The sequence below is a fragment of the Spea bombifrons genome, chromosome 11 (assembly GCF_027358695.1).
Source record: "Spea bombifrons isolate aSpeBom1 chromosome 11, aSpeBom1.2.pri, whole genome shotgun sequence".
NCBI lineage: Eukaryota > Metazoa > Chordata > Amphibia > Anura > Pelobatidae > Spea > Spea bombifrons.
The window spans coordinates 8,273,509-8,298,752 of NC_071097.1; the positions used below are offsets into that span (position 1 = coordinate 8,273,509).

The following is a 25,244-nucleotide window of genomic DNA, read 5'->3' on the forward strand; positions in this document are numbered from 1 at the left end:
GACGGATATGTGAGAACAAGACAGATAAAAAAAAAAAAAAAAAAAAAAGCACCTGCTGGAACATTTCAAGATCTGTAAAGCAGAAAATGAAAACTAAATTGTAGACTAGACAAAATAGTAATAGGATGTCCAGAATAGATGAAGACAGAGTGAGAACATTGAGCGCAAATTGTCATGAGAAAGATTAGTAGTTGGGAGGGACAAATAGCCCATGGGTCGTACACAAAGAGATCTAGAGGTCTGAAAGATGTGTCTCTCAGGGGAGGGGCAGAGAAAGAGGCTTTCTGGCTGAAGAAAGAGACCCCCACCCCCTACCCACTTCAATAGACTCCACGCCAATCTGCTGTGCCTGAAAGCAGAACTTAGTAGCCACTGAGCCTAGAGACGGAATTGCCGCGACCGAGACACGGGAGGCAAATTATGGTGTGAGAATACGGGTTGGCGTCATGTATGCTAGTGGAGAATGGCAAAACAGAGACAATTGACTAAGATAGTCCATTTAAGCAGGTAGTGCCATGGAATTTGTTCATAGTACATGTGTGCGCCACCAGTGCTAAAAAAGAGTGCTGATATACTGGTTGGATCATCTTAGATCAGGTGCTGGAAAAAAAATACCACGTTGAGTGCCCGCATTGATAAATCCAAGATGTTGGACCAAGGAACTGTGCTGGTTTGGGAATGGCAGGATGAAGACCATCTCTGGAAGCCATACAGTCCACAGGTTGCCCACTATATCGAACAGGTGCTCCAGGAGACTCCACGAGCTAATTCAGTGAGCTTAGGCGAAGCTGACGCAAATCTAACCCCGTACATATTGGACTTGATCTCTATGAACCAGTTCCGCCTAGACACGGGTAAGTAACAGTTTAATAAAGGACAATACAAGCAACACATCCATTGATACATCCTTTGGTACCTTTTTTAATGACGATCTTGATCAAGCAGGAGGCTACTGAAACGTTGGGGCATGTTATGGAGTGCCTGCTATTTGTTGTATTATTTATTGCTGCATTTAGATGTTTTTTTTTGGCATTTGTTTATAATTTAGGCATATTGACCAACACGTTGGTAGTCTCATACTACCCTTTTCAGCCCCAGCTCTTGAAAAGAGTGTCTGCTCTTTTGTCCAATTGTATTATTTATTGCTGGATTTGTTGTGTGTTTGGCATTTGTTTATAAATGAGTTTCAACAAGCTTGCCATAGTCAACAATCCTTGAACATGAATAATTAGCTGTGCAGCTTTTATTACCTTTATGGTCATTTATGTTTTGTTTATGTTAAAGGACAGATAAAAAAAGCATTGTACCCAAGAATGCTTTCTATATGATATATTAATGTTATTCTAATCTGATGTTAAGAGTTTAACATTCATACTTTCCAACTGTTTATGGAAAGACAGAGGTTCAATGGGAAAGCTGGATTTTCTTTGGAACGCATATCATTTCTGTCCCTCCTTCCCCTAGCATTAGAATCAGTATTTGCTTACTTGACCCTCCAGTAACATTTGGAGGTGGCAATAGTGACAGGTCAGTGTGTGAGTGATCATGGTTTTATTAGCATCAGGCTATAAAACACTTAGATGCTACTGACTTTCAAAAATCTTATGATTTAACTCGGTGGCCTTGTGTGCGTACACCTTGTCTATCCGTGAGAAAGCCAAATGTCATATATATATATATATATGTGGAACCATTTCCTCTTCTGTCATATGGTCTTTCATACATGTACTGTATGCTGCTCTGTGGAATTGTATTCTTAATATACTGACCATCAAATAGTAGCTTAGTTATTACAATACATGCATGATCAATCCCATGCGCCTTCCCTGACACTAGTGAGAACATGTATAAAAGCCTTAAAGCCATAAATTACAAAGTCTGCAGTATGTATGGAATCAAATTACAGGCAATGTGCTTTACACGGCGCAAACCAGTTGTGGGCTAATATATAGCTTTTCTTCCTGTCTAGTGATTTGTGCACTTAGTAATTGTGGCAATTGGTGTAAAAGCAAACCACTCACTGCACAAAAAAAACCCATTTAAATCAGTTTGTAGAAGGCATAAGGTTAGAATAGTCAATGAATAATAAATAAAAAGTAAACAAATTGTCTGATCTGTGGGAGTCGATTTTTCAAACGTCAGTGCCTGACTTTACAAATGCTCTACTGGTTGAACGGGCAACAATTCCCGCAATTCTATGCATTTAGAGTGCAATGTCATAAAGGCCCCTGTTGGTGTAATGGTCAGGTGTCCAAATACTTTTGTCCATATATTGTATTACTGCTAGTTGTTTTACCTAGTATGGTGCTACGTTTTGATAGGTGAGAGACTAATCAGTAAAACAAATTAACATTCAACTGGAGTAGTGACATACATGTTGAAATAAGTTTGTATAAACTAGTTTTTATACTACATTTTATTTGGGTAGAGTAAAAATTAATCAGCATAACATGAATTCAGGGACTTGGGATACTAAGGACGTTGACACTAAAAATGGTGCTTCTACATACTAGCTATCTCTGGTGACAAGCCCCTGTAGGGTTAGTATGGGACAACATGTGGCTGTGGGGCTACGATTTCATAGGGAGGTATGCTATGCTAGGCATAGGAAAGGTCAATGGGTAACATAAAAAAAAAATGGATGCAATTTTTTTGCCTGCTTTAGTCTCGCTAATGGTGGGAATAATTGCTATAAATAGAGAGGTTTTAAGAAAAAATTTCACTGCACTGACTGTTGAGTCTGGTGAGTAGTAGGAAGGCAGGGGGTCCCCAGCAACCTTACGGAAGATTTGTTGAAGAGACACCCTTTAAATAATATAATGTCTGCTTTAAATAATAATATAAAAGAGACAAAAGAGAAGAATGGTTGTCGTGGCTTTTATTGGGGTCATAGCTGCTACCTGCAAAGGGGGTGAACTGGTAATGATGCGTTTTACTTCTAGCTTACTGGGCCGATGGCTTCAGTTAATGAATTGGCGTACTCTGTGGCTTAGGCCAAGAGTGTTATAAATAATTATTGTTTGATGGTTGGTTTGCACTTGGTATTTATTGTTCTATGTAACATGTTACACCCCTGTACATATCCCTTACAGCCACATGTTCTTTTTGTATTTGCTTAGACTGACTGGCTAAATCCATCAATCTTCTCTGGGTGGGGGAGGAGTTGTACAGCAGCCCCACTTTGGTGTCCAATTGTGGGATTTTTTTTTTTTTTAAAGAACTCACATCCAATGGTTGTGTGAAATGTCATGGTTGTGACCATTTACTGCTAAGAGTAAACTGTTATATTAAGAGCTGTATATAATTTTGTTTGCATGTAGAAGTCTCCATGCAAACAAAATTATATACAGTTCTTAATATAACAGTATGGATAACCTCGCTTGCCCCACACGGAGTGTTTCCTCCTATAATGTGGTGCAATGTAATATCAGTTTTGCACAACTTCTTATTTACATGCACTGTAGATACAGCACACTGCAGGTTATCAGTCTGTTGAATTATTAATATTGTAATGCAGGATGGAGAGTAAATAAAAAAAAAACAGATTATTAGTGTCCAGTCAGTGGTCATCAGGTATGATGCATCACTCTGTATGGTAGCGCATTTTTGAAAAAAAAAGATTAATTAATTAATTAAATTGGTTGAGTAATTCCTAGAAATATATTTTTCCGCAATAATTTTTATTGAAGTTTTGTATTGAGTAGAATATAGTTATTTACAATAAACATTTGACAGAGTTGAGGAAAATGCATTAAAAATGTGTTACAACTGATATTCAATTCCGAATTGATTTCCAATTGTTGAATTGGCTCCAGTAGATGAAAATAAATAAATGAATGAAAATTAAAATAAGGATATATTTTTTTTCTTAATATTGTATTAGAAAACAATACCATAAACAAACACCACTGGTCTTGTTTCTACCTTATAGTGAACCAATAAGTTATCATCATTGTCAAGTATATGAAAGTGAAAAAATAAAGCTATAATACATAACATTTTTTACAGTAGCAAAGACATACTTTTATAATTAAAATTCATACAAAACTACACATAGTGTATGATGTATGTAGAAATATTCATTACAATTATGTCAAAACCTCCGGCTTGTGGACAAATATACTATTATTATATTAATTGATAAATGTTGGTGACAAAATTATGCATTTGACGTACAGTATGTTTTGTTCTTGAAATTCTGTTCCTGAGTGCTTCCAACACAACCTTTAGTTTGTGGACAACACAAAACCATATTTAATTGATAAATGTTGGTGATGAAAACAAAACATTTTTTTTTTTTAATAAATTGTGTTTAATGGATAGTGGGAATATAAAAGGGCTATGATGGGTAAAGTTGTTTTACAATTTCGTGGATTTGTCCTTTGGTGCCTTATTGATGAGAATTTGTCACATATTAATGTGCTTGCTTTATTGGCACACCACTAGGAACCTTGTTGTTCACCTTAGATTAAAACACAATTGTAGTTGATAGATGTGCCGCTATAGTGTCTGCTACTATCCTTCAAGGCAGGTTACTCAGGCCCTTATGCTCATTAGAGATTAATTAGGGGGAGGGGCGATTGACCTCTAGACCCTGGTCGCTAAGGGGATATAAAGGAATCTGGTGGGGAGGGGAAGCAGCTGGACTTTGAATAGAAGAGACAGATGCCCTGAAAGAGAAAGGATGACTGAGAAAAGAGAAGAGAGGAGGTGGGAGGGAGGGAGAGATTTATTCACAAACAATAAGGAACAGCATTAATAATATCCTGGGAAAGGGGACTTTTCTCACAGCCCTCAATTGCCCCTAACAGTTATACCACTGTTAAAGAAACCCCTTCTCCCTTCATAGAAATAGCTTCACACAGCTCAGACATAGTGTTTGGACCACCCCATACTCTTAATACATTACATCATCATCATCAACAACAATGCAGCATCTATCTCTTCTGAGCTATGTAGGGGCTATGGCTTTTCACTTTTCATGCATGCACAGTTTTTGTTTATATGAGTTACATTGTTATGTATGTAACAGGAGGGTTGAAACTTTGAGCAGGTTGCTTAGGTAAAACATTAATTCAAAATTTGGAGGGCAATAAGGACAACAGGGGTAAGGAAATTAAATAATTTTTATTATAAAAGTTCTATCGTATTAAGAGACATCCATACTATTACTATACAAAAATTGAAAGAACAAATCAATAGGAATCAACAGAGTGAACATAGCACGTTGACTAAACAGATCTCCTGATACGTATATTAAGTACACTTGCAAAAGTAGTGTTCCTGTTTCACAAATCATTGGTGACCTATGCTCACTGTTTTATTAGTACTTCTATATAAAGGATATCTAGCACTAGAGGTGTTCATGCACATACTGCTAAACTAATGCAGGTAGAGTTGATGATGCAAATTGCAACTTTATAGCTTTGAATGCCTGCCCTATCTTCTCTGACCCTGACCAGCCTCTGGGGCTGACAGAATTGCACGCAAACTGGCCACACCATCTGTCATTAACAGTCGATTCAAATGCAATTGAAAAACAAAATCAGTGTCCATTGGTTACCTAGACATTGATGGCATGTAAAAATAAATAAATACTTTCATAAACATTCACACATGACAAAAATCTGTGTAAGCCCAAAATCATTTCGGGTAAAATTTTGGTTTGGTTTTTGCTCATTGGAAACTTTCCGTTTGGATGAAATTCAAATAATTACCGGTATATTTGGGATATTATTCAACTCAGAATTTTTGCTTTTTTTTTTTTTTACATTTAATTCATAGTATAGGAAAAAAGCAATGTAAAGAGAAAACCCAATCTGTCTTTGAAAAAATACACTAACCATGGAAAACAGGAATCATGAGTGGACAAATAAATGCTAAAAATGGGAAAAAAAGGAGTTTATATAAAGTAAACTCATTGTTTTTATCAGTCAGTTGTTGTGGAAACTAACTTTCAATGTGTATCTTGTTTGTTTTGAAAGTAACATTGTATAAATACTAGCTAGTTTTTGGATGTGTTTTACCATTCACCAAAGAGCTAAAGTTGCAGCAGGGCTCCAGTCAGTTTGGGGAAGAGGAGCAGCAGGATCAGGGAACAACAACCCTGCAATTGTCTGGTTACCCTGGTACTGTCATCATTTTTAGTTATGTTAAAAACAATAAAATTCCACAGTGTATTCTGTGGGAAGGCATGTCATAGATATAGGGCTGCAAAGATGATTTTCTGAACTCTCTTATTATTTCATCTGTTTACCCCGTTCATTATGTATATTTTACAGTTAAGCACATGCCAGTATGTGTTTGTTGTTCCCTTACCCAGTTTTCCCGTTCCTCCTGCTTTCTCACCTGACCAGATCTTAGGTATGATTTCTTGGAACTGTTTGACGGGCCCCTCAGGAATTCCCCCTTGACTCTGGAAATGATCGCTACAGCTGCCTATTGCCTTGTCTGAACGCTTTTCTGGGGATATGTTAGACTCATGATGGGGCACAGGCTGGGCTGCTCCTGTAACGAGTGCCCACTTGGGAACCCTGGTTTTCTTAATGTTATCTGGAGACTGGGGTTTGGTAACTGCTGCCATGGACATCTTGTCTGACTATATCACCAGGTGACCTTTCCATTGCTGTCACTCAGGGTCCTGTCTCCAGATCATGGCGCTTTTTGGACTGGAACATCCTGGGACCCCAAGCTATCTATCAATGCTCCATCAGGATCATGTCAAAATCAGTGACTTTGTGTTGCGCATATATTGTTGGCTGTGGTGACCGGCCTGTGGAGCCAGGCTGTCTGTCTTACTGTAATTATGCTGTTCTCAATATCGGTGTGTATATAAGTCTGCTTATCAACTCAGTTCCTGTTTTACCTTAACACTAGGGATGCACCGATATATCGGCGGCCAAAATGGCATTATCGGCAAAATGCCAAAATAAAATAAAAAACGCCGAAAATAATCGTCCGCAGGGGCCAGGCAGCTTACCTGTGCGTTGGTCGCACAGTGTGCGAGCACCGTCTCTTGTACCGGTCAGGAGAAGCAGGAACCCAGCGGAGTCACATGAATGCATGTTGCATCACTCTGCTCTGTTCCTTCCTTCTTCCCCTGGGGGAGGGGCATGAGAAGTTGTTTGCACAGATGGAAGCAGCAGGGTTCCTGCAGAAGTCTGCAAGTGAGAAATCTGCAGTTCAGGTAAGGGGGTGGGGGAGGGTGTAGGAGCAAGTATGCGTGATTAACCCCTTAAGGACAATGGGCGGTCCCTAAACCCATTGAAAACAATCCATTTTGAGCCCGTACATGTACGGGCTTTGTCATTAAGGGGTTAAGGGAATGAATGATTATCTGTGAACGAATGAATGATGAGTATGTGAATGAGTGTGTGTGTGTGATAGCATAAATGTGTGGGGGGATAGCCTGTAATCACACTCCTATCATGCTCAGGTTTAAGATTTGTAACTGGCCGAGAGATTTAATGTAGCTGTAGCTCCAGCCTTCTAAGGAACAATCTTGTAACCTGGCTAGGGCTCTTAATCAGCCAGCACAGCCCTGTTTGCCCAGACGGCACCCACACTACAGGGGGATAACACAGGTGGGGGAAAACCATTGTATTCCTTAATCCCCTCACCTGATACATTGCCTGTATACTGATGGGATTTGTGATGGCATGTGGGTTGTGATTGGGGGTTGGGTTCGCTGCACATTGAATTGAGATTATATATAAATTCTGTGTGTGACCCTGTAACATTCATACACCCTCCTTCACCCCCTTACCTAACCTGCAGATCTCTCTGTGTGCTGCTCACAGACTTCTGCAGGGGCCTCTGCTTCCCTCTATGTTGCTCACACTGTGTGAGATCAACTTTTCCTGTACTTCCCAGGGGAAGAAGGAACGGAGCAGAGTCATGTGACGTGACGCAAATTGACGTGGCTCTGCTGGGTTCCTGCTTCCTCTGGGTGGTACAAGAGACGTTGCTTGCATGGTGTGCACTTGGCCACATACCAGTTTTCCTTTGTTACACCCCATCCCTGTGGTTTTCCCAAGGATTTAAGGCTCAAGGACCCTATATACTCCTAATGTTGGTCGGATCCCACCTTCCTAGACGCAAATTCATGGAACTGTGTGATGCCCACTGACAATTGGAACATCGTAGCTACGGATGCCCTGGGCAACACTCAGTGGTGGTTACAGAGAGGAACCTTGTTCAGGAACCCTGGTAACTCTTTGTCGATATGGCGGCGCCGGGCATTAAAAGCTTCTATAAAAATATTAAAAATCATCCTTTAAAAGTTCCCAAAAGCATGCATAAAATTCCATAGGGATTCCATCTGCTCCTGGGGACTTAACAGCAGAAAGGCTTTTAATTGCATTGTGCAATTCGGTTAACAACAGCTTTCTGCTTAAACCCAATTGATCATCAAATCCTAAAACATTAGTTATGGCCCCCAGCGTATCTTTTAAAAAGGAACCATCTATAACTTTCTCATTAAAAAGGTTTTGGTAAAACTCTTGTGATACTTTTAAAATGCCCACAATGAAGGACTGGCCTTCCATTTCTAAAATGAGGTCTCTCTTTTGAGATATTTGTTTAAAAAAGAAGCGAGTGCACTTCTCCACTTTCTCCAAGTCCTTTACCTGGGCAGTAAAAGTAATTTGTTTAGCTTTGAAATCGAAAAAACGTTTTAATCTCCTTCTTTAAATTAAAAATGAGTTTGTCAGTATTGCTTACACCAGCCTCTTTCAACTTAAAAAGAGTTTGCAAACGCACATTAAGATCTTTAAAAACTTGTTTGCTCTCATTTTTCTTTGTCTTGCCAGCAACAATAAAAAAAAGTTCTTAATCTTGAACTTGATGGTTTCCCACCAGTTCAAAAAATTCTTACTTTCTGGCGCCGCCATCGCCCATGTGAGACTTTAAAATTATTCCTGATTTGTTCGTCCTCTATTAACAATAAATTGAGTTTCCAGACTATTTCTAGTTTTAGATTCATTAGGAATTAAAAAGCTAGTTTTTAAAAGTTTACGGTCTGAGAATACATTATCTTCTTAAACATGTCCTTTATTATCATTTGCCTCGGACCAGTAAAAATGCCCAGCAGTCCGGTCCTTCTTTAACCCCTTCGTGACAGTGGCTGATTTTATTTTTTGTACCCTTCGTGACAAGGGCTGTTTTAACATTTCTGCAGTGCTCGTGTTTAGCTGTAATTTTATTCTTTCCTGTTTAGTGAACCCACACAAGTTATATATTGTTTTTTTTCAGGACAAGAATGGCTTTCTTTAGATGTCATTGTTTTGATTGTATAATATTATTTACTTTAAAAAAAAAGGTATAACATAAGGTGAATAATTTAGAAAAAAGGACTTTTTCTAACTTTTACTTGAAAAATCTTTTACTCATCTATAAAAGCTAATGAAAAAATCTGCTAAATAGATTCTACTATTTGAATCTATTTAGAAATACCCAATGTTTTTATGTTTTGTCTGCACGTTATGGGGCAAGTACAAGTAGCGCTTTGTTATTTTAAAACCATTTTTTTCCAAATCTGGTAATTCTTCCCCCATGTGCTATTTCGGGTATCTTTGATGCCATTAGGTTGACCACATGACCCGGATTGGCCGGGACAGTCCCGCAATGGGACTTTAAGTTCCAGGTCCCGGGCAGTTTCAAATTGAAACACTGTCAGGTTTTTTTGATGCGGAGGAGAGAGGGGGCATCAAGCGGTCGCTCATGAATACGTTTTTAGAAACGGCTCTGCGCCCCCCACTCTCCTCCCCGAGGCCTCTAGCTCGGCCGCGGTGCCGGAATATGACGTCATATACCAGCACTCAGCAGTGAAGCAGCGATAACCACGGCAGAGCAGTGAGGCAGAGGCCTCACGCTCCCAACGCAGGATCTCTACAAGGTAAGTGAACTACAAAGGGGGGGTAGATAGTGAGAAGGGAGGGGGTGGATAGTGAGGATGGGGTAGTAAGAGTATTGAAATAAATAAAGCGTGAGAATGAGTGAGAAAATGAATTAATGTGTGGATGAATTTGTGAGAATGCATTAATGAATATGTGTAAATGATTTGTGTGAATGAGTGAGAGAATAAATTATTGTGTGGATGAATTATGTGAATGAAAGTGTTAATTAGTGAGTGACTGTAAAAGTATTTGTATGTATCATAGATGTGTAATTGAATTGTAGAAAGGCAACGATGGCACAAGCAGGGTGTGCAACCTGTGATTTATGCCTGTAATTTAGGGGGTTTTATCTATACCTTTAATGCCGAGTTTTTATGTGAATTCCAATTGATCTATACCTGCAAAGCTGGGTTTGTGTGTTATGTTGATCTATACCTGCAATGCTATGTTTCCATACATTATTATTGTATACCTGCAAATACATTGTAACAGGTTCACCAAGACAGCTGTAATAACTCCCAGAGATCAACCAGATGTATCCTCCTGTTGTCCCCGAAATCACTTCCAGCACCAGTCAGCATGCACACCTTGGAACCCTGCTATGTGTACCCAATACGTAGACACAACTACCTTGAATTGAATACAGCAGTAATGAACAGTTTATGGTTGTAAAACAGACTCATATATCCAAAAAAACTGCATTAACATAAATTTAATCCTATTGATGGAATTAGTTACGCAATGGGGTTCCTACCTGTGCTATCTTTGTTTGACAGCCAGGCTAGAGCCATCTCTGAGGACCTTGAGGCCCTGTATGACAGGTCATTCTGTCACATACATGATTTGTATGTCTATTTATTTATTTTCTATTTATTTGATCTATACCTTCAGTGCTGAGTTCACATGTGAATTAAAATTGATCCATACATGCAAAGCTGGGTTTTGTGTGTTTATGTTTCAATACATGATTTATGTTTACCTGCAAATACAGGGTTTGTATGTCTTATTCAGTTGATCTATACATGCAAGTGCTGTTTCATATGTTGTTTATTTGATCTATACCTAAACTGCAGGGAGTAAGTAAAAGAGAGGTATGGCCTAGTGAATGAGGGGACACAGGGATGACCTCTTAATGTCACGATAGGGTCAGAAGGAGGGAAGACTGCACTGACTCTCAGAGTCTTCCCCTAATCTGCGGGTGTGGCAAATATTTTGGTTTGGTGAGGGAGAGGAGGGAGTGATTGCATGCTAGGGAGCGTGGAGTGGGGCCAAATTAAATGCTTGCGTAGGGTTCAATTTTTTTCAATATAAAATGTGTTAGCAGCAGGGTCTAATATTTATGTATATTGTCAGCAGGGTCTAATATTTATAGATACACTGTATTTGCTCGATTATAAGACAAGGTTTTTTCCCGAGCAAACGCTCCCCGGTGCTTAGTCCGGGCAGCGAGTGGCATATAGGGGTATAAGGCAATTCTGGAGGCAGAGTGGCACATAGGGGGTCAAAAGGCATATCATGGGGCACAGTGGCATATAGGGGGTATAAGGCATTTCTGGGGCAGAGTGGCAAGCCTGGGGGCAGATGTGCATAACTGGGGAGGCAGGTTGGAAAAAAAGGAAATAAAAACTAAATATTTTTCTCAATCATAGCTTTTATTAACAAACAATTGTTCACATAGTTTACATGAATTAACATTTACTGGTAAAACTTTTTTTTCCTATAGGGTCGTCTTATATTCAGGCTTTTTCTTTTTTTCATAAATTAATATTCAGATTTTGGGGGGTCGTCTTATAATCAGGGTCGTCTTATAATCGAGCAAATACGGTATTATCAGCAGGGGCTAATATTAATAAATATGGACAGCAGGGGCTCATATTAATATATATCAGCAGCAGGGGCTAATATTAAAGAATGAAAACTAACTGCCGGTTCAGCTGTTATTTTGACATCATATTGCAATCATGGTATTTACTTCAAAGAGATAAGTACATATTATGTGGTTAAAAATGCATGTCTAATACATATATATATATTGTTAGCATACACAGTACTGCAATCTCACAGGTGACCTCTAGAGGCTGCAACGCACAAGACACCTATTAAACAAATACAGTGTCCAAGTGTGGAACGCTCACATAAAGCTAGTGTTGCCAGATGATGTGCAGTGATGCTAGGCAAAAGTGCTTGTGCTGGATCTTTGCTGTTGATTTGGGATGTAATTGATTGTATTATTTGTGCTGTCATCAGTGATGCCATTGGTAAGGTAATTGATAAAAGCATTGATGATGCCTTTTCTGATGTAATTTGTATTAGGGATGCACCGATATATCTGTGCCCGAAATATATCGGCCGAAAAGAGCATTATCAGCAAAATGCTGAAACAAACAAAAATGGCTGAAAATAATCGTCCGCAGGGCAATTAATATATAACATTAATATATATATATATATATATATATATATATATATATATATATAAATTGTTATTGATTTTTTTTGTCCAATTTTGGTTTGTTACTTACTTTTAATAAAAGTGTGGCTATTTTTTTGGGATCATTTTCGGTTTCGGCGAAGTGAATCCTGAATTTTCGGTTTTGTTTTTGGTCCAGAATTTTCATTTCAGTGCATCCCTAATTTGTATGTCATTAATGATGTCTTGTCTGATGTCATTGGCAAAAGCACTAAGGGGATAGAAGTTAATTTCAAACAACTTCTTATTGTATTTTCTGCCTCTTGTTTTTTGCCATTGAACAACCTTCTCGCTGTAGGAATTGTCTGTCAAACTGGGTGTGGCTGATGATCAACAATTCCTAGAGTGAGATGGATTTCTGGTAAAGTTGTAAAAGTGGCCATTCTCCAAACTAATGCGTTAGTCTGAGGACTGGAGCAGCTGCCCATCTATAGAAGGCCTAGAGTGTGACAAACATTGCTTCCATTTGTATTTGTATTAGGAATTTCTCAGTCTAGTCTATGTTTAAGTGTTACTTCCTTAATCCCTTTACCTCTGTTACATATTCGCCATTGTTGTCTGTGTAAGGAGACTATTCTGGTGTTCTGGTGTACTCCCTTACCATTTTGTTATGTTCATCTTTTCCTGTTTCCTGTTGTATGTAAACTCCCCTTCTCCTGGCAATGTGGCTTTATAAACCATGTGTGTTCATTTTTATTGTGATGTGTGCATTGTTAGTGATTGGTGCTACAGTTTTGGAGAGACATTTCTTTTCATGGAGGAGCTTTGGCTATGAGGGAGGCCCCAACAATGTCCAGGGACCCTTGGGTCTACCCCCTCCTCCATGGTCCAACAATTCTAGCTTAAATCAGTGGCAGGAAGTTGCGGGCGTTTAGGAAAAGCAGCAACTTGGCCACTAAACGGAAGACCACATAAAGTCACAGAGCAGGTTCACGCAGTGCTTGGGCCAAAAGTGTGTATAAAAGTTGCCAATACCTTTGTGATTCCACAGATGAAGCGTTCCAAACGTCCACTGGCATTAATATCAGCTCAAAAACTGGGCGGCTAGAGCTTTTTGGAATGGGTTTCCATGGCCGAGCAGCTACATGTAAGCCTTGCATCACCAAGTACAATGCCAAGTGTCAGATGGAGTGGTGTATTTGGCGAATGCCAGGAGAATTTTACCAACCTGACTGCATTTTGCCAAATATAAAGTTTGGTGTAGGAGGCATAATTAGGGGCTGATTTTCAGAGGTTGGGCTAGGTGCCTTACTTCCAGGGTAATCTTAATGCCTTAGCATATCAAGACATTTTGAACAATGATATTTTTCTAACTTTTTGTAAACAGTTTGAGGAGGCCATTTTTTATTCTTGCATTCTGTGCCCCAGTGCAGAAATCTGGCATGAGTTTGGTGTGAAAACTAGACTGGCCTGCACAGAGCCCTGACCTCAACCCCATCAAACACCTTTAGGATGAACAGGAATAGAGATTGTGAGCTAGGCCTTCGTGTCCAACATCAGTGCTTGACCTCACAAATGCTCTCCTGGAAAGCGATCCCTAGAAGAGTGGAAAGTGTTATAGGTGCAAAGGAGGGACCAGCTACATATTATTGTCTATGTGTTTAGAATGCAGTGTGGAATAGTCAGGTGTTCCAGAATGCTTGTCCATATGGTGTAGCTACTTTCTAGGAGGTCATCAAGACAAAAGAGGGAATTATCTGGAGATTGTTTTGGGCCAGAGGAAATGACTGCAACAATAAACTATAAATTACATCAGAAGAACACATTCTGTGCTTTGCATGCAGTTAAATGCATTGGGGTCTGTGCAAAATGGAGTAAACTATGCATTAAAAATCTAAATATCCTAGACTGTACCATTAAAATGAATCACTATTTACTTTCAATATAGTAAGGATTTTTACAATATACCTAATAGTTCTTTTTGCCTTTTTTAGGTACACTGTATCCAGTCAGACGGGTGAAGTTCCCCCTCTTCAGTGCACCAGGACAGGGTATAACATGGGAATTTGAGGAAAATCCTGGACAGTGGGTTCCATTTGAGACAAGATTATCCGTTTTAATCCAAGGGGTTTTAGAAAAGCAACAGCCTGGTGTCCGTCTTGGGGAACCCTGCAGTGGCACTAATATCTGCTTTCAAACCATGACCAAAATGGAATTTCCGTCACAGAAGAGGACTAGGGTCCGTGCTCGTGGCCATTACCCATACCCTTCTGCTAGCAAGAATCCTGTACCAGCTGACCTACAGTCGGGTTTACCACTTCAGCAAAATTATGTTATCAAGTCTAAGATTGAGCCATTTCATCTTAAAGCAGAAGTGATTGGTAACAGTCCTGAATCACTTAACTTCAACAATATAGGAGTAGACTCCAATACCAAGGTAGTGAATTATAATTTTGGGACAATACACTCTAAAATTGGACTTTCAAATTCTAATCATGGATCAGTAATATATAAACATGGTCCAGATAGTTCTAACAATATATTGGTAAATTCCAGTGCTGGTCTAATGAACTCAAATTCTGGCTTCACTTACTGTAAAACACAAGAAATATCAAACAATGGCTTAGATGGTTATAGTCCTGTAGTAAGAAATTCAAAAGAAGGACTACAAAATACAGGATGTGCACACGCTAATCCTAGATTGATGAAGTCTGAATCTAGGCCTACTAAATGTTCCAGCCATTGGGATGAATTGGTTAGGATTGATTCTGGACCTTCTAACCCGTGGGATGAATTAGTAAATTCTCTTTCCACACCTTCAAACCCATGGGATGAATTAGTTAGATGTGATTCTAGACCAGGGGATTCTAGGACTGGACTGGAAAGGTCAAATTCTAGGTATGCAGATTCTAGGCTTTCTCTAAATAGGTCTAATTCTAGGCCTGCTAAACCTGGATTCATTGACTATTATTCAAGATCTGCTGACTCTAGGCCAATTAACCTGCATTCTGGAATGACCTATTGTAAACCTACAGCATCCAGCAGAAATCTGTCTAGGTCTGTTTCAGTTAGAACCAGCAGGAGCCCCCCACCTTGCACTTGTCCTCAGTGTGTCTTGGTGCAGACTGTAAAATCATCTAGCTGGCCTGGAATGCAACCAGGTAAAAGACCAGAGGGAGGGCAGCAAGAGAGAAGATGCAAGACAGGCAATTTAAGGTAAATGCTGATGTATACTCATTGATACATTATCTTGCTCAGTCTTCTCAAAATGTTTGCAGCTGACATTGTCTTTAAATCCTCAGGATTGTAAGCTTGTGAGCAGGGCCCTCTCCACCTAATTTATCGGTTTGTCTTAGTCTGTCAATTCTAGTCTTGTTATACCCCTTGAATATACGTATTGTAAGAAGCACTGTGTTTCTTATTGGCGCTATATAAGTAAAAGACAATAATAAGTGACATTTGTTCTGTGCTCTTTTGTCTATAGGATTCCATTGGTACCACTTAGTAACATTCAAGGTTCAGGAAAGATCCCTCCAGCGCTGGCAGGTAATAAAAATCACAAAAAACGTAACTATGTGATATCAAATGTATGATATAAAGCACAGAAGGCTACTGCAGTATGTTTTACAAGAGTGTTTTAGTACTAGCTTACTAACCAGTCATGTTACCTAGTCTATGACAGTGGAGGGGATTTTTTACAGAAAGGACAATAAAAGTATGGAATTCACTGCCTGAAGAGGTGGTCCTAGCAAACACATTAGATGCCTTTAAAAGGGGCCTGGATACTTTTTTGATGAAGCAGAACAAGAAGGATTTTTTTCCCTATTGAAAGCACAAAATTGCTTGAAATTGAACAACGGTTAAAAAAGGAATAGGAAAAGGGTTGAGTTTGATGGATGCAAGTCTTTTCTCAACCTACTACTATAACTACACAATACCCCAATTGAAATTGAAACCACAGCTCAGAACACTCGTTTTTAGTTTGATTAAAAAAATCTTTTGCATAGAAATGAATTAGCAGGTAACGTGCTAAGAGAAATGTAACAGTTAATAACAGTTGATAATTTAAATGAAAGTTCGTGTTTGAATTAGTTTAAGGATTTAACATATTTATGAAATATTTTGTCACGTAAATTATTATAATATTACCCATATTTCTACCCAGTTAGCATTGATGTAAGTTAAGCGGCACCTACAAGTTTTAGTTAGGTAACAATTCATGCATGATACACACTGGAGGTTGTCACCACTGTGAACATATGTGTTCTTCATTTCAGGAATAAGTGGCCTCTTGATTAGTGCAGTGGGTCTTCCCATATGTCTATCTGTTCCACAAACCCCTATACTTTGCCCGCCACCTTTTAAGAAAAGAGAGATACGTCCTGTACCTGGCATCATGGGAAGCAGTCGCAAAATCAGCAACAAAAAGGGTAAATTTTGTTTTCTTTAATGTTAATTCACCTTTTACCTCTTTCCATTCAGAACTACGTCTTACTTTTCGCTACACTTACTCTGATGTTTCCTAATCCTTTTGGCAACATTTGCATTCTTATGCTGTCTCAGCTTCTTACTCTGTGTTTGTTTTTGACTTGTTGAAATAGTCATGTCTATGTCAATTCATGTTTAATGTCTTAAGAATACTTTTGAGCCTTTATTTATCATAAACACGTTTAATCAGTAGAATACTTAGCTTGCAGCTTTGCTAACATATTTTCAGGAGGGCACTTAGAGACAAGGTGAATGCATACCGACCACCTGTTCCCAAGACACAGGCAAAAAGCCAAATAATGGAAATATTAGTTGCAAGGCTGAATTGCCAGAGTTTCAAATAATAATTATATAGGAGTTGAGAATACTAAAAATGAAGTAACCCCCCCCCAGGAAAAATATCAACAATCATAACCAAAAATATGTCACTTTTATGCATTCTTAAAATTAATTTACTGCCAAATAAAGCAGAACCTATTAGGTTACTCTTGCAGTAGGCTAATGTAACTTTGCATTATCATTGATTGATCACTAACGTGTTATTCTGCAGTGTTGTACATATACTATATGCTGATTAAGTAGGCTATCAAAGTACAAATCTACATGAGTAGAAAGTAAAAATACATATATATTTATATAAAAGGGGGGGTACTCAATGTTGCGTGACCCTGAGGTACAAGGGAGGCTGCGGTAAGAAGGTGAGAAGAGGTAGTGAGTAAGATGGATGCCAAGGAAGGGAGGGTATGGGTGAGTATGTATGTATGTTAGAGTGAAAGTGTATGTGTAAGTGTGTTTACATATGTGTGCCAGAGTGTATGTTAGAGAGGGGGCAGGGGGCAATGATCGCACATACAAGGTGTTTGGGGGTAAAGATGGCACATATAAACTGTTTGGGGACATTGACACACTGGGGCAAAATGACACAGACATGTTTCTTGGGGTTTAGGATGGCACTGATAGGCTGTTTGAAGGCAAAGGTGGTACTCATAAGCTGCTTGGGGCAAAGGTGGCACTTACAAACAGTTTGGTGGAAAGGTGGCAGTTGAAGCATGTTGCTTGGTGACCCCAGGCAAATTTTCGCACTGAGGCCATGTCACAATACATATATTCTAGAGGGAGTGTTTTGTAACAGTATTGACCTAGACCCCAACTTGACATCGATCTAGGAAAGCATAATACATTTAACAGTTTTTGTGCTAGTTCCCTCTGTTACATTCTTTTTTCTTCATTTTTAGTTTTCTCAATTTATATACTCACAGTCACTAAGAAAATCATCTCCTGTTATAACGAGACTTAAATAGTGCATCTCTGGGAAATAATCTTAACAATTATATAATTTTGTCGCTTTCACTCTATTGCATAATTTGATCTTATTTCTCACTCATAGGTAAGAAGCCAGAAGAAATTGTAAAGCAGTTTCTTTTGCAAGTTAAGATTCCTCCACTGGAGGTGAGTGTTAGATTACATTTGATTTCTAGAACACCAACATATTTTATAGAACAGTTACTACATAATTAACAATATGGAGGAAAGAAGAGACCCAGAAGGGGCTGTCCAGTCTATGCAGAGATCTCTGGTTACTCCCCTGTTGGCTGATCACACACTGTGATTTTGGGGGCCAAGATCTAAGTTTGAAATAAGTCGCTGTTTTCCTGCCGGAAGTTCCCCTGGGAATATAATCAAGTTCTTCTGTACGTAGGATTTCTATTAATTTTTCTCCCTTTTATTTTTGTCAGTGTGATTAAAATTGTTAATATCATTTTGCATAGTTTGCATAGATGGTTGGCTATTAGAGCTTTTCGTTTCGTAGGAATCCCCATTTTGCAATTGGGTACGAATCAAGTCTAATATAAATATACTATAGAGACAAAAGTATTGGGACACCTGACCATTACACCAACAGGGATTTTATTGGCTTTATTTTTGTTGAATAAATCATGACACAATGTAATATGTCATGTGTTGTTTTTACCTAATCTGAGGTTGTATTTACCTAATTTTTTTTTTATTAAACATATAAAAATAGAAAAAGGACAGAGACTTACACACCATAACAATATATACAAAACAGTCAAACATTAAAATTATTCATTATCTTAATAAATGCTTGATCACATTAATCAAATCAGTGCTTGAAAAAGGAGGATAGTTCTCAGCAGATATAGAGGCATCACGTATTGTTTGGTATAGATATTACTCTTGACTTTTTTTTTTTTTCCCCTGATACTATTTCCCAGATTTTAAAGCCTTCTTCTGCTATTTTATTTCGATTTCTTTCCATTTCAATTTGATAAACCAATTGGTTTTCAAATTGAGTCCAAGTAGGTATATTTTGTGATTTCCAATTTTTTACAATCAAATATTTTTTTGTTGCCAAACAGGCATGTATACCAAGAAAGAAATTTTTAGACCTGCTAAGAGACAGATTGTTATTTTTTCCTGATATGTGAAACTATAAAATTCAAAGAAAATGTACTTTCCTTTTCACACGACTGTAGGTTTTGAGGGACAGCACTTTTGCAATATATACTTTGCATTTTATATTGAGCTTTTATGTATTGTATGATGTTTTTTTTTTATCATTTGACATATAGGATTGTGCTGTGTGCTTACGCCCCCTTTCTGAGCGTGAAGTTGGCAAGTTATACCGCTGTTCTCATACCAACCATGTCAGATGCCTGGCATCTCTATACAAGGTGAGAAATCCCAAGCCAAAAATAGAAATCCTTAAACCTATAAGACTCTATCACAGGAGATCACCTAGCATCATATCATAAAGACAGGTCTTGAAGGAAGGTACACGCAGTCATTTCATCCTCATCTTTGGCTACTTTGGCAGCCAGTCTACAGACCAAACCCCTGGTTTATCCCGCACCGTCCTACCCTGTGCAGTACACGCTAGAGCCCTGCGCGGGACTATTTTTTTAATCCCGCTCCCGCCCGCTCCTGCGGTTTTTAATCCCGCTCCCGCAATGTGGGTGTTCCGCTCCCGCACGCTCCCGCCACTTTTGTGGCCAATCCCGCCCGCTCCCGCCACATTTGTGGCCAATCATGCCCGCCTCCTTACCTGATTTCCCGCGCAGTCCCGCGCGGCTGCCCTCGAGTTGTTCCCTCACGGCGTCTCTTCTCTTGCTCCGCCCAGGAACAAGGCGGAGTCACAGGAAGTGACGTCACATCACGTGACTCCGTTTTGTTCCTGGGCGGAGCAAGCTAGGAGACGCTGTAAGGGAGCAGCAAGAAGGCAGCCTTGCGGGACTGCGCGGGATTACCGGGACCGCCCGCAGCCCCAGCAAGACCGCCTGCACCCGTTTTTTGGCGGAACCCACGGGACCCGCCTCCCAGTGCAGTTCTCTAGTACACACCACTGAACTCCCCAGCCACACAGAGCCCCAGCAACAATAATAAGACAATCAAGTGGGTGGAACTACCCATTCCCAGTATGATAGCATGTGGGTGAGAGATGTTACCAGGCAAAAGGAGGGGAGGAAGAAAGTGGTCAAATTCTGCTGTGGCATTCTGGTGCAGTAGCTGGGTCTATGAGGTCAGAATTTCGCAAAGACCCAAATTGGAGATTTGACATAAACCTCTGTCTGTTTTAGTAACATAGAAGACATAAATACATATACAGTAATTTGACAGCAGATAAGAACAATTCGGCTAATTTGATCTACCCTTTTTTTTCCTGCTGTGGAAATCTTAGATTAGATTAGATTAGTATAAAATACTTGATAATTATTGATTCATATTGCTATATAAAAGGTGTGGTTTACAAATGAATATCATGAGATGATCATGAGCAATGGTAAATGGCATATACAGAAACATAGGATTTGCATGTCTCTGTACAGCTATAGGAATAATTAGATTGTGACTATTCAAAAGTATAATTTTTGTTATTTTGCATTGTATTGGGGTGTGTAATAAGAAATAATATCACTATATAACAAAGTAATTATTTTCCACATTCAGGATGGTACCCTGCGTTGTCCAGCATGTCGTACATTGTATGGGATTAAGTTAGGCTCCCAGCCTCCTGGAAAGATGTCCTTTCACCTGATCCCACACTCTTTGCCTGGACATGCTGATTGCCAGACCATTCGTATTACCTTCCATATTACCCCTGGTATACAGGTGAGTTGCAGCAGCCTATATACCATATTTGCTTGATTATAAGACGACACCTGGAAATTTGAATTTAGGAAAAAAAGAAAAAGCTTTAATATAAGACTACCCTATAGGAAAAAAAGTTTTACTAGTAAATATTCACATGTAAACAATTTGTTGTCTTTATTTCCTTTTATTTACCAACCTGCCCCCTAGTTATGCACATCTACCCACAGTTATGCATATCTGCCCCCAGGGTATCTTTCTCTCTGGCAGCCTGTGAAAGTCTGCGGGGTGAGCCCAGACAACCTCCACTTCTGTCCGGCACTTCCATTGGGGCTTCTATGATGGAGCAGGAAGGATTACTGGCGATTGCATTTTGAGCCTACAGAATCGCTCCGTGGGAGTGATCGAAGGCCGGGTGGGGGGTTTGTGCTGTTCTGCCCAGACACCTAGGCAGACAGCAGCAGCAGTGCCCCTGAGATCACCACAGTTGTGGTGACGTGGGGGCATTTTTTTATGGCGTACCTGGAACCGCTTGTACCATGCCAACATGAAGTAGCAGGTACGTCTGCGGTCGCAAAGGGGTTAAAGCCTTAATGGTATATGATAACTGCTTGCCTCCTTTTAATTTTTGTGGTGTCTATTTTGCAAATGCAAAATCCTCTATATCAGGGCTCGACAAATCCCAGGCGCCAGGTCGCCATGGCGACAGAGAATTTTGTCCTGGCGCCTAGGTTTTGTCAGCCTCTTACATCCAGAAAAGATTGTGGATGTAAGAGGCTGAGTCACCACACGGGGGCGCTGATGCTTCTGTCTGCCCAGGAGTCTGGGCAGACAGCACAGCCACTCAGAGCCCCCGCCCCCGAGCCTGAGATCACTCCCACGGAGTGAGCCTGTAGGCTGAAAACGCGGTTGCTGCAAAACCAGCAATCGTGTTTTCAGCTGCCACAGGCAGCTTCAGGAAGGGGGTTGTGTGTTGATTGGGTCCCCACACAAGTGTGGGGACCTGACCCAACACACCCCAGCTGCCTGATCGCTCCATGAGAGCGACAGTGCAGCATTAACCCCTTCAATGCCGCAATCGCGGCATTTAGGGGTTAATTCCCGTTTTGTACGGGGCTCTGCTGCTGGTGGTCTGCCTGGAAGCCCAGGCAGACCAGCAACAGCAAAAACGAGCCTCCATAAGCCCTTTGATGATTCCCGTAGGCATGGAAGCCTACAGCAGTCATCAAAGACTCCCCTCCCTGCAATGGCTGGTCTATAGACCAGCAATTGAGTCCCAGCTACCAGAGGCAGCTTCAGGGACAGGGGAGATGCTTCTTCGGTCTCCACATGAGTGTGGAGACCTGACACAACACCCCCCTGCTGCCTGATCGCTCCCTGAGAGCGACAGTGCAGCGTTAACCCCTTCAATGCCACAATTGTGTATGACACATTCGTGGCATTGCAGGGGTTAACATTTGTCCCCACAAGCTTGTGGGGACTAAATATCAATCAATGCTGTGCTCCAATGGAACATCAGCATCGAAAGAGTTAAAAAAAAAAAATTAATAAAAAAAAAACAGCACTGACCTGAAAGTCCAGGGTGCTTCCAGGTCAAGCGCTGTGAGTTTAGTAAGTGGGCCGGTGATGATCAGATCACTCCTGACCAAGTGTTAGTTTAAAAAAATCCTGGCTCCTAACTTTTTTACCTGGCGCCTAGATTCCCAACAAATTTGTCAAGCCCTGCTCTATATGCATTTGTTATTTGCCCCCATGCCCAGCTAAATGCCATGCAGGAGATGTGTTCAAGCACATGATATATTTACCTCCAGTCAACTCCAGTACTGGTTCAGCGAATGCTGTAGGTGGGTGTTTGTTTAGACCCACGTGCACATGCACGTCAAGTGTTCTCATTGACGTTTGTGGCAACAAATATCAGGACACGGAAGAGGAGGGCTGCTGCTGCAGGGAAGCAAAATTTTGGTCAGATGAGTATTTTTTATTTAGAAAGAGTACATGTCAAAGTACACGAAAACACTCCAAACTTGTGTTCAATTCACGAACAAAAGCCGTTTTTTGTTGTTTGTTGTTTTTGGGGCAATTGTAGAGTGCCACATGTCCAGCCAGGTGGTGGTTGACACTGAAATGGTTAAAGATAATATTTCATTGCCTTCCTAGTAATGTGCCTATGCCTTGGGCTCCATTCAAGAAGTACACTATCAACCAGTATGTCTTTGTTTTCTTACTCTGACAGTATTTATCTTCTTAGGGTCATGGGCAACCAAATCCAGGGATGAAATTTTCTGCTCCTGACTTCCCTCTTTGTTGTTACTTGCCCAACACAGAGAAAGGTAGAGAGGTAAGTTTCACTGCTTTAGTTTATAGAATGTATGTAACATAGTAACATAGATCGTAAGGTTGAAAAAAGACCAAAGTTCATTAAGTTCAACCTATATACATATTGTGTCCCTACTGTGTTGATCCAGAGGAAGGCAAAAAACCCTTTTTAATTTTGTGTTTAATTATTTATACACAACTGGGTTTATTCACTAAAGGGACAGTTGACAGATTTTGAAGGAGAATTGTGATTTTAACTTTCATGATTTTATATTATCAAGGTCCATGACCTTCTGCAACAATGAGAGCTTGGCTGATTCCAGGCAAAAAATGGCACAAGGCCAGAGCCTAGGCATTCCGAGGGGCCCATACACTAGGGTTGCCACCTTTGGTTAAAATAATAGTGACTGATATTTTAATGTGTATCACTTTACCCAGGTTCTGCGTCTCCTCATAGAAGCCTGGGATCATCGCCTTCTATTCCCTCTCCAAACATCACGTGCACCCGGGGTGCCGGATCGCGTGTCCACATCTCGCATCCCACTGAAGACAGAATTTGGCTCCAACCTGACAGGGAAGGGTTATCCAGATCCCCAATACCTGGACAGTGTTCTGCGACAGCTCCGTGACTGGGGCATGACAGGACAGTGAACAGGGAGAACCAGTGTTACTCCAGCTTACTTTGCTGGTGATATCTACATGGTTACATTAACCAGTTGTTCTGCATGTCTCTGCTTTTAGTGCAGAGTAGAGTATTTACACTATTGTATAAATATATTTGTATTCTTTTTTCTCCAGCAACCGATATGGGTAGTATGGAGGCTTTTTTACATTTTTTGTTATTTCATTGTACAAACATGTAGCAAATTCTAGAAAACCATGAGAGGCGCATAATAAGGCTTTTAAGCAGTAAGGAATTAACTGGTTTCAGAAATGTGAAACTAGGATATATATCATGTTAAAACATAATTTACAAGTATAATTTTGCTAACCGTTTGAATATACAAGACTTCAACTGCCTGCTGAGACTTCTGACCCTTTTCTCAGCTGCTAGATGTAAGTCCATCTCTAAGAGATGCTGTATAGTTGTAAAGTGATTATCTATTAGGCTCAGTCCTGATAACTCTTTCTTCATTGTTCCAGGAAAGATTAGCACCCTCAATTGACAGCATTTCATTTTTATTGATTGTTTGTTCATTTCTAAAAGAGAATTGGTTAATTCCCTGGGTCTAGATGCTGCCTGTCTTTATTGCAGTTTTATGTAACAGTTTGAAGGATTTTATATTCTGAAGGAAATTGAAAGGACCATCTATGATCTAGTCCTGCCCAGAATATCCATACGGAAGTGGTGTGGATAGTAAACCCATAAGAAACGCATGGACAATATTCACAATCTAAATGCTTCCTAAAGTTCTGTTCTAGATACCATTTGACTATACAGTGTGTTTGGAATTCTTTTTTAACACACACAAAAAAGGCCCATGTTAGTAATTTGTATGTTTTCTAGTTTTGTTACCCCAATCCAATCTACTAAACAAACACACATGCCATATTATACTGCCTGTGGTAAGGAATAGAATTGTGTATCACTCAGCCAGACACTCTGATTAAACAAAGTGTATGTAAGAAGGGACTTCTTACATAGGCTTACATTAAAAAACAACTGCTCAGTGTGGTGTTTGAGCTTGAAAAGGCAAAGAAAAATATTGTATGGCTTGATAAAAACCCCTGAGCGGGTTGAAATGTCACCACACGTTTGGAATTAAATTGCACTCATTTATCGTATTGTTGAGTGTCTTTTGTTTAAATCCAGTAGGGAACCCAACAGCAGACCAATGTAGCTGAGGATCAGAGAAGGCAGACATGCAGCTGAGGAGGTCAAAGGGTCAAAGTCAAATATCAGATATGAAATACCAGATAGCAGGATGAGGTGCACAGATGTTTCTTAGGAAAAGGTCATGATAGGATCAGGACGTCATTTGGAGGACAGTTAGCAAGCACAACTGAGCACTTTCCAAAGGGTT

At 39.9% G+C, this 25,244-nt stretch overlaps 1 protein-coding gene across 1 annotated transcript; it reads left to right on the plus strand.

Annotated features, from left to right (window-relative positions):
- Nucleotides 1–62: 62 nt before the first annotated feature.
- LOC128468674 (E3 ubiquitin-protein ligase DTX4-like) lies at nt 63–25,005 on the plus strand. The gene is made up of 9 exons (XM_053450432.1): nt 63–854; nt 14,301–15,522; nt 15,791–15,852; nt 16,584–16,736; nt 18,182–18,243; nt 19,389–19,490; nt 20,764–20,925; nt 23,153–23,242; nt 23,659–25,005. Exons 1-9 carry the CDS (start codon nt 647–649, stop codon nt 23,869–23,871), a joined length of 2,274 nt encoding a protein of 757 aa, XP_053306407.1. The 5' UTR covers nt 63–646; the 3' UTR covers nt 23,872–25,005.
- The last annotated feature ends 239 nt before the right edge of the window (nt 25,006–25,244 follow it).

Bases quoted from the DNA above. Each gene is read 5' to 3' on its own strand.
- LOC128468674 (XM_053450432.1), top strand. From the start codon at position 647: ATGTTGGACCAAGGAACTGTGCTGGTTTGGGAATGGCAGGATGAAGAC. The intron at 15,523-15,790 runs GTAAATGCTGAT...TTTTGTCTATAG, and splicing joins TGCAAGACAGGCAATTTAAG to GATTCCATTGGTACCACTTA. The intron at 20,926-23,152 runs GTGAGTTGCAGC...TTATCTTCTTAG, and splicing joins ATATTACCCCTGGTATACAG to GGTCATGGGCAACCAAATCC.